The 12,944-nt window shown below is 42.9% G+C and overlaps 1 protein-coding gene across 4 annotated transcripts in view; it reads left to right on the top strand.

The window, feature by feature from the left end:
* Window positions 1-12,944, top strand: part of gtf2h2 (general transcription factor IIH, polypeptide 2) — a 57,390-nt gene that overhangs the window by 21,686 nt on the left and 22,760 nt on the right. For all 4 annotated transcript variants that reach the window (XM_059969292.1, XM_059969290.1, XM_059969289.1 and 1 more), the window contains one exon: window positions 4,250-4,337. In XM_059969292.1, coding sequence (XP_059825275.1) covers window positions 4,250-4,337 — 88 coding nt within the window. The remainder of the gene's footprint in view (window positions 1-4,249; window positions 4,338-12,944) is intronic.

The following is a 12,944-nucleotide window of genomic DNA, read 5'->3' as shown; positions in this document are numbered from 1 at the left end:
TTGCCATTTCCCTGTTTCCCATAACAATTTCTCCCAATTCATTCTTAACTATCTTCTTTCTCTTCACATAGCTAAAAAAGCTTTTGCTATCCCCTATTATATTCCTGGCTAGACTGAGCTCATACCTGATTTTTTTCTCTCCGTATTGCTTTTTTAGTTAAGATCTGCTGCTCCTTAAAACTTTTCCAATCATCTGTATTCCCACTCATCTTAGCCCTGTCATACTTCTTTTTCTTTAATGCTATACAATCTCTGACTTCCTTTGTCAACCACTGTGGCCCCTTCCCCCTCTTTGAATCCTTCCTTCTCATTGGAATGAACTGCTTTTGCATCTTTTGTATTATCCCCAAGAATATCTGCCACTGCTGATCCACTGTCTTTCCTGCCAGGGCATCCGCCCATTTAACTTTGGCCAGCTCTTCCCTCATGGCTCCGTAGTCTCCTTTATTTAATTGCAACACTGACACCTCTGATCTGCCCTTATCCCTCTCAAATTGTAGATAAAAACTTATCATGTTATGATCACTACTTCCTAATGGCTCCTTTACTTCAAGATCACTTATCTATTCCTGTTCATTACACATCACCAAGTCCAAAATAGCCTCGTTTCTGGTTGGCTCAAGCACAAGCTGTTCCAAAAATACATCCCTTAGACACTCCACAAACTCCCTATCCTGGAGTCCAGCACCTACCTGATTCTCCCAGTTCACCTGCATGTTGAAATCTCCCATAACGACTGCATTACCTTTAGCACATGCTAATGTTAACTCCCTAATCAACTTGTACCCAATATCCACGCTACTGTTTGGGGGCCTGTACACAACACCCATTAGGGTCTTTTTACCCTTACTATTCCTCAGCTCAATCCACACAGACTCTACTTCCCCTGTTCCCAAGTCACCTCTTGCTAAGGACTGAATCTCATTCCTCACCAACAGGGCCACCCCACCCCCTCTTCCCATATTTCTGTCTCTACGATAGCACGTATACCCTGGTACACTCAATTCCCAGGCCTGATCCCCTTGCAGCCATGTCTCCGTTATCCCAACAATATCATAGTTCCCCATTTTCATCTGAGCTTCAAGCTCATCTGTCTTATTTCTGACACTACGCGCATTCAAGTATAGAATTCTTAGCCCATTCCTCCTCTCTTTGCTTAAAACACTGTCTGTTGTACCTAACCCAGCTCCTTGAACTTCCATCGGGCTAATTGCACCTTGAATTTTGATGACCTTCTCAAGATCACCCAAACCTTGTACACATTTAACCCCATGCTCCTTCTGACCAACTCTCTGTACATGTAACTTTTCCAACACATGTTCTGTCTCACCTTTCTCCTTTACACAATTAATATTTGGGAAACGTGTATTCCCCACCTGTCCCTCATCCCTCATCATATCATCTTCTCTTGTAGTCTGGATCCCTGCTCCCTGCACATCTAGTTTAAACCCCCCCCCCCCCCCCCGAGCAGCACTGGCAAACATTCCTGCAAGAATGTTAGTACCCCTCCAGTTCAGATGTAGACTGTCCCTTCGAAACAGATCCCAACGTCCCTGGAACAAAGACCAATTATCCAAAAACCTGAACCCTTCCTTCCTGCACCATGCTCTCAGCCTCGTATTAATGTGCATAATCATTCTATTCTTTGCCTCACTCGCACGTGGCACAGGTAGCAATCCCGAGATTGTCATCCTGGAGGTCCTGCCTTTCAGCTTCACTCCTAACTCCCTGAACTCTCTAAGCAGGGTCCCCTCACTCACCTTACCTACATCGTTATGGAGTGAATGGGAGTGGATGGGAGTCATTGCCCAAGATGGCATGCAACTTGGATACCATCCTCTTTTCAGACACCACCATCAGAGAGTCCAGTTCTACCCCCGCAACATCACTGGCCTTACAAATGAGCTTGTTGATTCTGTTGGTGTCTGCGACCCACAACCTGCTGCCCCAGCACACAACAGCAAACATGATAGCACTAGCCACCACAGCCTCGTAGAACATCCTCAGCATCCTCTGGCAGATGTTAAAGGACCTCAGTCTCCTCAGGAAATAGAGATGGCTCTGACCCTTCTTGTAGACAGCCTCAATGTTCTTTGACCAGTCCAGTTTATTGTCCATTCGTATCCCCAGGTATTTGTAATCCTCCACTATGTCCATGCTGACCCCTTGGATGGAAACAGGGGTCACCGGTGCCTTATCCCTCCTCAGGTCCACCACCAGCTCCTTAGTCTTTTTCACGTTAAGCTGCAGATGATTCTGCTCGCACCATGTGACAAAGTTTCCCACCGTAGCCCTGTACTTAGCCTCATCTCACTTGCTGATGCATCCAACTATGGCAGAGTCATCAGAAAACTTCTGAAGATGGCAAGACTCCGTGTTGTAGTTGAAGTCCTAAGAAGTGTTTCTGCAATCTTGATGGTTTCATGGCTTCATAGACAGTACAATGTTACAAATAAAACACATGGAGCATAGTTGATCTGATGGGAACAGAATAAAACTATACTCCAGGTATGTAGGACTGAATTGACATGCTTTCCATAGTTTCTGTTTTTTAGCAGGATTAGAATTCAAGGTTTCACCACCTTCAGATTCCTAGAGATGGCACTATACATATTTATCCATCATTAACAGGGCTAAATTAAAATAAAACTTTAACACAAACTTGGAATGCTATCAAATGTTGACAATGGCAGCAAGTTGACATGGATAGAACAATAGTAGCGGCACGCAAAGGAATGACGAGGTGAAGATGAAGATGATCACAAAAGTGGAAATTACATTGACATTGAATGTTAGTTGGGATACAGCAAGTGTTCAGCAAGCTACCTTTAAACTATTCCAGTTAGTGTAATTGACAAATCATGTAAGGTCCCATAATTATAGTGTCATAGTTAGAGTACCATTTACTGCTCTCCCCCCCCCCCCCAGAATTCTTTTACCCCTAATACTCCCATAGGACACGTAACTACCACCTTGGAGGCTGATAACGACCCCATTGCGAATCACTGTCCTAGACAGAAAGTGGAAAAATAACATTAGCAAATTTGCAGATGTGACAAAGCTGGGTGGAAGTGTGAAATGTGAGGAGGATGTTATGAGAATGCAGGGTGACTTGGACATATTGGGTGAGTGGGCAGATGTATGGCAGATGCAGTTTAATGTGGATAAATGAAAGGTTATCCACTTTGATGGCAAGAACAGGAAGGCAGATTACTATCTGAATGGTGTCAAGTTAGGAAAAGGGTAAGTACAACGAGATCTAGGTGTCCTTGTTCATCAGTCACTGGAAGTAAGCATGCAGGTACAGCAGGCAGTAAAGAAAGCTAATGTCATGTTGGCCTTCATAACAAGGGGAGTTGAGTATAGGAGCAAAGAGGTCCTTCTGCAGCTGTACAGGGCCTTGGTGAGACCACACCTGAAGTATTGTGTTCAGTTTTGGTCTCCAAATTTGAGGAAGAACATTCTTGCTATTGAAAGAGTGCAGTGTAGGTTCATGAGGTTAATTCCCAGGATGGCAGTACAGTCATACGTTGAACAATTGGAGCAACTGGGCTTGATAGCACTGGAATTTAGAAGGATGACAGGTGATCTGATTGAAACATATAAGATTATTAAGAGATTGGACACATTAGAGGCAGGAAACATGTTCTCGAAGTTGGGGAAGTCCAGAACCAGAGGCCACAGTTTAAGAATAAGGGGTAGGCCACTTAGAACGGAGTCCAGGAAAAACTTTTTCACCCAGAGAGTTGTGGATCTATGGGATTATCTGCCTCAGAAGGCAGTGGAGGCCAATTCTCTGGATGCTTTCAAGAAAGAGTTAGATAGAGCTCTTAAAGACGGCGGAGACCAGGGATATGGAGAGAAGGCGGGAATGGGGTACTGATTGTGGATGATCAGCCATGATCAGATTAAATGGCGGTGCAGGCTCAAAGGGCTGAATGGCCTACTCCTACACCTATTGTCCATTGTCTATTGCAAACTGCAGGATTTCTACTACAAATTGCCTGGTTTACCTCTTCCGGAAGCTGTGAATCTGCATTGAGTCATTCGCAGTGTTTGTTGTAGGTGATTCATTGATGACAGTGGTGAGGTACTGGAATGTATTTAATACCTCAGCAGAAAGTCAGGCACCCATAGGTTGGACAGAGGCAAGTAAATTCTCACCTCGTTCACAAGAGTATTGTATCATTAAATATTCATTGAATATTTTAATATATTATAGTGATGCTAATTTTCCTTTAACTTTAAGTGCCTGAAAGCCACTAAAATCCATGTGTCTGTGATTGGCCTATCAGCAGAGGTCCGCATTTGCACAGTTCTTGCACGGGAAACTGGTGGTAAGTTTGTTTTTAGTGTTAAAGAAATGAAGTCTACTTATTTTGGTGTGCTTGCCTTAAGTTCTGTCTAGTGCAGGGGTCAGCAACCTTTACCACTGAAAGAGCCATATGGACCCGTTTCCCACAGAAAAGAAAACACTGGGAGTCACAAAACCCGTTTGACATTTAAAATGAAATAACACTGCATACAACGTTTTTTTTTTGCCTTTATGCTATGTATAAACAAACTATAATGTATTGCATTTATGAAATCGATTAACTCCTGCAGAGAAAACAAAATTACATTTCTGCATGCAACAAAAACATTTTGAACTCCGAAAAAAAGACGTTGGGTTGAAGGTTACTCCATAGTTAGCCTACCTTGGATCGAAAAATTAAAAGAAATCGCGCACTGGTGGGTGTCAGGCATTGGCAGTGGTGACGTATATTAATAGCGATAAAAAACACGTTATAGCGGTGTGCTACACGCAGTGCTAAAATAATGACACGGAGTCGGTAAACTGCAGTCAAAGATAACTTTATTCGAACTAAACAGCCTTGCTTTTAAGCCTCCCTCAACCCGCCCCCCCCTCCCCCCGTGGGCGCGGATGCTCCAAAAGACACATACTCACAAACCCTCATAGGTTATCTCCCTTAGCCGGAATGCTGGCTAATTGTGAGCCGGTTCAGATGTGCCAGGAAATGGGTCGCCACAATGTTTTATTTAGATTGTACACCATCACCATAATCTTCAAATTTAGAATTACATTTCAAAAACTAACAAACTAACATAAAATACATTTTAATTAAATACTCATCATTTATTTTCCAAAGCCACAGGGAGCCGCAGCACAGAGATGAAAGAGTCGCATGCGGCTCCGGAGCCGCGGGTTGCCGACCCCTGGTCTAGTGTTTCAGTGATTAACAAGACGATTCACGTGTAAATCTAATCGCGGGAATAGGTGTTGCAAATGTGGAACAAGCTGCCAGTGCAAGTGGTGATGCAGCTTCAGTTTGAACGTTTAAGAGAAATTAGGACAGGTATATGGATGGGAGGGATATGGTGGGTTATGATCCAGTTGCAGGTCAATGAAACTAGACAGATAAAATATTTGAAACTACTAGATGGACCGAAAGGCCAATTTCTGAGTTGTAGAGTTCTCTGACTCTACATTTTAAATTTTGCATTTACAACATCTGTTTTCTGATATGTGGGTAAATTGTTAATTATGGTATATTCAATATGTCAGGTGTCTCCAAAGTGATAGAGCTTTGACCAGTTGCCATACTGGACACTGGAAATTTTGAGAGGAGGGAACTTTAATCAGGTCCACTGCCCAAGAAAAAAAGGCAAGGGTGGTTTGCAGCAGCTTTGACCAGTGGCCATGAATGGTGGTGAAGGAGGAGGTGTAGTGGCCTCACCACCATTCAGAGCTCCAGACAGTCCTTCCAGGTGAGGCAACACTTCACCTGTGAGTCGGCTGGTGTGATATATTTATCCAGTGCTCCTGGTGTGACCTTCTATATATTGATGAGACCCGATGCAGACTGGGAGACAGTTTCGGTGAACACCTATGCTCTGTCCACCAGAGGAAGCAGGATCTCCCAGTGGCCACACATTTTAAGTCCATGTCCCATTCTGATATGTCTATCCATGGCCTCCTCCACTGTCAAGATGCAGCCACACTCAGGAACAACACCTTATATTCCATCTGGGTAGCCTCCAACCTGATGGCATGAACATTGATTTCTCTAACTTCCGTTAATGCCCCTCCTCTTACACCATCCCTAATTTTTAATTTCTAATTTTTTTTCTCTCTTTCCCTCTCTCTCACAATAACTCCTTGCCTGCTCTCCATCTTCCACTGGTGCTCTGCTCCCCCTTTCTTTCTTCCAACGCCTTCCATTCTATGGTTGTTCCCTTTCTCCAGTCTTGTATCCCTTCTGCCAATCAACTTCCCAGCTCTTAGCTTCATCCCTCCCCCTCCTGTCTTCTCCTATCATTTCGGATCTCCCTCTCCCCCTCCCATTTTCAAACCCCTTACTATCTTTTCTTTCAGTTTGTCCTGACAAAGGGTCTTGTCCGGAAACGTCGACTGTACTTCTTCCTATAAAGGCTGCCTGGGGTGTTGCGTTCCACCAGCATTTTGTGTGTGTTGCTTGAATTTCCAGCATCTGCAGATTTTTCTTGTGTTTGGGACTTCTCCTTCATTCTAGGTTGAAAAGCCTCATCCTGGGAGCACATGCGATGAAGACGGAGGAATTCAGAAAGGGGGATGGCGATTTTACGAGTAGCAGGGTGGGAAGAGGTATAGTCCAGGTAGCAGTAAGAGTCTGTTGGTTTATAATAGACAGCGGTGGATAAGCTGTCTCTGGAGATAGAGACTGTGAGATTGAGAAAGGGAATGGAAATGTCAGAAATGGAACAGGTGAATTTGAGGCCCAGGTGGAAGTTGAGGCAAAGTGGGGTTTAGCACAGGTGCAGGAAGCAGCACCAATGCAGTCGTTGATATAGCGTAGGAAAATAGCGTGACAGTCACCAGTGTAGGCTTGCAATATAGACTGTTCCACGTAGCTAACAAACAAGTAAGAAGGCATAGCTGAGACCCATGCAAGTGCCCATGGCTACCCCTTTTGTTTGAAGGAAGTGGGAGGACCCAAAGGAGAAATTATTTAGAGTGAGGACAAGTTCTGTGAGGCAGAGGAGAGTATGGTGGAGAGGAACTGGTTGAGTAGTGTTCAGAAAGAAACTGAGGGTTTTGAGGCCTGCTGGTGGGGGATGGAGGTGTACAGGGACTGGACATCCATTGTTAAAATAAGATGATGGGGATCAGGTAACCTGAAATCCTTAAAAAGATAAAGGGCGTGTGAGGTGTCACATATGAGCTGGGAAGGGACTGAACTGGGGGGATAAAACAGTTGAGGTATGCAGATATCAGCTCAGTGGAGCAGGGAAAAGCTGAAATACCTGGACAAGTAAGTTTGTGGATTTTGGGTGGGAGGTAGAAACAGGAGATGTGGGGTATGGGAACGAAGAAGTTGATGGCAGAGAATGGAAGATCCCCAGAGTTGTTGCAGCTGCAGAACTCACTGAGGTGTGGGTGCAGGGGAACAAAGGTGAGGATAGAACATTCTGTCTTAGAGAGGGGAAGGTTGGAGGGCATGATGAAAACCTGGCATGGATGAGAGCTGCAATCAGAAGGGGGAAATGGGGTTGGAGAATGGAGGTTTGGAGTGTTCAGAGATGGTGGGGTGAGAGGAAGGTGGAGTCTCTGAGGACCTGAGAAAGACAGGATTGTGGAGTGGTGGTGGGGGAAGGAGAGATGGGGGTTCCAGTGGCAGCGCATGAAGATCCAGTCTGGAGATCAAGGCTGGAGTCAGCACTTTGGTGGTGTCCAAGATGGTTGGAACATGCATTGATGGCAGTGGAGTCTGGGTTCTGAGTCTGCTGTGGATTGCTAGAACCATTGAGATCAGCAGCAGGGATCGTGGTCTGGAGACATCCAGGCCTGCCGGTGTTGGAGTCAACAGGCTCTGTGGTCTGTAGACGGGCAGTCTAATGATCCTTGCAATAATAGGCACCAGTGACATGGGTCAGATGAGTGACGAGGTTCTGCAAAGGGAGTTCAGGGAGTTAGGTGCTAAGTTGAAGTGCAGGATCTCCAGGGTTGTTATCTCAGGGTTGCTACCCATCCCTCATACTAGTGAGGCCAGAACGAGGAAGATGATACAGTTTAATATGTGGCTGAGGAGTTGGAGCAGGAGGGAGGGCATGAGATTTTAAGATCATTGATCTCTCTTCCAGGGAAGGTGGGACCTATACAGAAGGCATGATTTGCACCTGAGCTGGGGGGAGGCTAACAACCTAGCAGTAAGGTTTGTTAATACTACACAGTGTGCTTTAAACTAGAGTTGCAGAGTGGTGAGAACCAGAATGCCAGAACAGTTAGTGAAGAGGGTGTGGAGATGTTGGTAGACAAAGTTAGGATTCAATAGGTTGAGCGTGGTGCGACAAAATTGAAAAGGATGAATACAGGACTGAAAGTGTATTTGAGTGTGTGCAGTATATGGAATAATGTAGATAAACTTGTAGCACATTTGCAAATTGGTGGGTATGATGTTGCAGGCATCACTGAATCATGGCTGAAAGAAGATTATAGCTGGGAGCTTATTGTCCAAGGATACACATTGTATCGAAAGGATAGGCAGGAAGGCAAAGGTGGTGTTCTTCTGGTAAAAAATTAAATCAAATTGTTAGAGGTGACATAGGGTTGGAAGGTATTGAATGATTGTGGATAGAGCGAAGGAACTGCAAGGGTAAAAAGACCCTGATGGGAGTTGTATACAGACCCCCAAACAGTAGTAAGGATTTTGCCTACAAATTACAATGGGAGATTGAAAATGCATGCCAAAAGGGCAATGTTACAATAGTCATGTGGTACTTCAATATGCAGGTAGATTGGGAAAATCAGGTCGGTACTGGATTCCAGGAGGGGGATTTCTAGAGTGCCTATGAGATGGCTTTTTAGAGCAACTTATGCTGAGTCCACTAGAGGATCAGTTATTCTGGACTGGGTGGTGTGCATTGAGCCAGAATCAATTGGAGAGCTGAAGGTAAAATAACCCTTAGGGGAAAGTGATCATAATATGATTGAATTCACACTGAAATTTGAGGAGAAGCTAAAGTCAGATGTATCAATGTTACCATGGAGTAAAGGGAATTACAGCGGCATGAGAGAGGAGTTGGCCAGAATTGATTGGAAACGAACACTGTCAGGGATGACGGCAGAGCAGCAATAGCTGGAATTTCTGTAAGCAATTTGGAAGGCACAAGATGCATACATTCCAAACAGGATGAAGTATTCTAAAGGAAAGATGACACAGTCATGGCTAACGGGAAGTCATAGAAACTTAGAAAACCTACAGCACAATACAGGCCCTTTGGTCCACAATGCTGTGCTGAACAAGTACTTACTTTAGAAATTACTGACGGTTACCCATAGCCCTCTATTTTTCTAAGCTCCATGTATCTGTCCAGGTGTCTCTTAAAAGACCCTATTTTATCTGCATCATTGCTGGCAGCTCATCCCACACACTCACCACTCTCTGTGTAAAAAAAACTTACCTCTGATATCTCCTCTGTACCTACTTCCAAGCACCTGAAAACTGTGCCCTCTCTTGTTACCATTTCAGCCCTGGGAAAAAGCCTCTGACTATCTACACGATCAGTCCCTCTCATCATCTTATACACCTCTATGAGGTCACCTCTCACCTTCAGCCACTCCAAAGAGAAAAGGCCGAGTTCACTCAACCTATTCTCATAAGGCATGCTCCCCAATCCAGGCAACATTCTTGTAAATCTCCTCCACACCCTTTCTATGACTTCCACATCCTTCCTGTAGTGAAGTGACCAGAAATGAGCACTTGTACTCCAAGTGGGGTCTGACCAGCGTCCTATTTAACTGCAACATTACCTCTCGGCTCTTAAATTCAGTTGCACGGTTGATGAAGGCCGACACATCATACCCCCCCCCCCCCCCGTTTTATTATTATTTATTTATTAAATTTTAGAAAATTACAAGAATAAATGTGATGATAAAATAGTAAGAAAAATAATATTAACCCTCCCCCCCTTAACCCTTATCTAAAGAGAAAAAAAAAGAAAGAAAGAAGAGAAAGATTGCCTGGATATTGGAGGATCCCCACATGCTCCATGGAGTTCAAAATAATTTTAATATTTTTTTTCTTTCCCCAATTACATTATAATTTTATCTTCAAAGGACCTATGTATTTAATCCTATCTTTTGTAAGTATGGGAGCCAAATTTTCAAAAATATATCATATTCATTTCTTAGATTGTATGTAATTTTTTCAAATGGAATACAACTATGTATTTCATTATTCCAACGATCCATAGTTAAATATAAATCAGATTTCCAAGTAACTGCGATAACTTTTTTGGCTACTGCCAATGCAATTTTTATAAATTTTTTCTGATACTTATTCAATTTAAGTTTCGGTATTATCCCTTCAATGTCTCCTAATAAAAATAATACTGGACTATGTGGAAGTTGTACTCCAGTAATTTGTTCCAATAAAAGTCTTAGATTTATCCAAAATGGTTGAATTTTAAAACAAGACCAAGTAGAATGTAAAAAAGTACCAATTTCTTGATTACATCGAAAACATTGGTCAGACATATTTAAATTTAATCTATTTATTTTCTGTGGTGTTATATATAATTGATGTAAAAAATTATATTGTATTAATCTAAGTCGAACATTTACTGTATTTCTCATACTATCAAAACATAACCTTGACCAATTTTTTCCATCAATTTTAACATTCAAATCAGATTCCCATTTTTGTCTTGATTTATGAATTCCTAATTTAATTGTCTGTTTTTGAATCAAATTATACATACAAGATATAATTTTTTAAATGTTTCCTTTCTGAATTAATATTTCTATTACTAGGTTTTGGCATCAACATTGTTTGACCCAGCTTTTCTCGTAAATAAGCTATCATACCCCTTCTTAACCACAGAGTCAACCTGCGCAGCAGCTTTGAGTGTCTTGTTCACTCGGACCCCAAGATCCCTCTGATCCTCCACAGTGCCAAGAGTCTTACCATTAATACTATATTCTGCCATCATATTTGACCTGCCAAAATGAACCACTTCACATTTATCTGGTTTGAACTTCATCTGCCACGTCTCAGCCCAATTTTGCATACTATCTATGTCACGCTGTAACCTCAGACAGCCGTCCACACTACCCACAAAACCCTCAGCCTTTGTGTTATCAGCAAATTTACTAACTGCTCCCTCCACTTCCTCATCATTTATAAAAATCACGAAGAGTAAGGGTCCCAGAACAGATCCCTGAGGCTCACCACTGGTGACCGACCTCCATGCAGAATATGACCCGTCTACAACCACTGTTTGCCTTCTGTGGGCAAGCCAGTTCTGGATCCACAAAGCAATGTCCCCTTGGATCCCAAGCCTCCTTACTTTCTCAATAAGCCTTGCATAGGGTATCTTATCAAATGCCTTGCTGAAATCCATATACACCACATCTACTGCTCTTCCTTCATCAGTGTGTTTAGTCACATCCTCAAAAAATTCAATCAGGCACATATGAAAGTAAGCTAGCTAGTAATATTAAAGAGGATACCAAAAGTTTGTTCCGATACATAAAGTGTAAAAGAGGGGCAAAAGTGGATATTGGACCACTGGAAAGGTAGGAATGGGTGACAACAAAATAGTGAATGAACTGAATAAGTATTTAGCATCAGTCTTCACTGTAGAAGGCATCAGCACTATGATGGAAGTTCCAGGTGTCAGGGGGCATAAAGTGTGTGAAGTTACCATAACTAGTAAAAAGGTTCTTTGGAAACTGAAAAGTCCAAAGGTAGATAAGGCACCTGGACCAGTTGGTGTACACTCCAGAGTTTTGAAAGTGGTGGCTGATGAGATCGTGGATCCATTAGTAATGTATTTTCAAGAATTACTAGTTTCGGGAATAGTTCTGTAAAAATGGAACATTGCAAATGTCCGTCCACTCTTCAAGAAGGGAGAGAGGCAGAAGAAAGGAAACTGTAGGCCAGTTGCTCTAACCTCAGTGGTTGGGAAGGTGTTGGGGTCAATTGTTAAGGATACTTGGCACATGATAAAATAGGCTGCAGTCTGCATGGTTTCCTGAAGGGACAATCTTGCCTGACAAGTCTTTTGGAATTCTTTTAAGAAGTAACAAACAGGACAGATAAAGGAGAATTGGTTGATATTGCGCTTGAATTTTCAGAAGGCCTTTGACAAGGTGCCGCACGTGAGGCTGTTTAACAAGCTTTGAGCCCATGGTATTACAGGGAAGATTCTGGCATGAATAGAGCAGTGGCTGATTGGCAGGAGGCGAAGTGGGGGAATAAAAGGAGACTTCTCGGACTGGCTGCCAGTGATTAGTTGTGTTCCAAAGGAGTCTGTGTTAGGACCAATTCTTTTTGCATTATATGTCAAGACTTGAATGCTGTTTTGTTGCAAAGCTTGCAGACAGTATGAAGTTAGATAGAGGAGAAGGTAGTTTTGAGGAAGTAGAGAGACTACAGAAGGACTTAGATTAGGAGAATGCACAAAGAAGTGGCAAATGGAATACAGTGTTGGGAAGTGTATGGTCATGCACTTTGGTAGAAGAGATGAAAGAGTAGACTGCTTTGTAAATGGAGAGAAAATACAAAAAACTGAGGTGCATAGGGACTTGGGTGTCCTTGTGCAGGATTCCATAAAGGTAAATTTACAGGTTGAGTCTGTGGTGAGGAAGGCAAATGCAATGTTAGCATTCATTTCAAGAGGAGTAGAATATAAAAGTAAGGATGTAATGTTGAAACTTTATAAAGCATGGGAGGTTTCACTTAGAGTATTGTGAGCAGGTTTGGCCCCCTTAGAAAGGCTGTACTGAAACTAGAGAGGGTTCAAAGGAGGTTCACAGAAATGATTCCAGGATTGAATGGCTTGTCATATGAAGAGCATCGATGGCTCTGGGCTTGTAGTCATGAGAATTCAGAAAAATGAGGGGTGACCTCATTGAAATGTATCAAATGGTGAAAGGCCTTGATAGAGTGGATGCGGAGAGG

Source organism: Hypanus sabinus, chromosome 5, assembly GCF_030144855.1.
Source record: "Hypanus sabinus isolate sHypSab1 chromosome 5, sHypSab1.hap1, whole genome shotgun sequence".
In the NCBI taxonomy this organism is placed as follows: Eukaryota; Metazoa; Chordata; class Chondrichthyes; order Myliobatiformes; family Dasyatidae; genus Hypanus; species Hypanus sabinus.
Note: the sequence above shows the minus strand (reverse complement) of the source record. Positions and strands in the feature narration are given on the sequence as shown.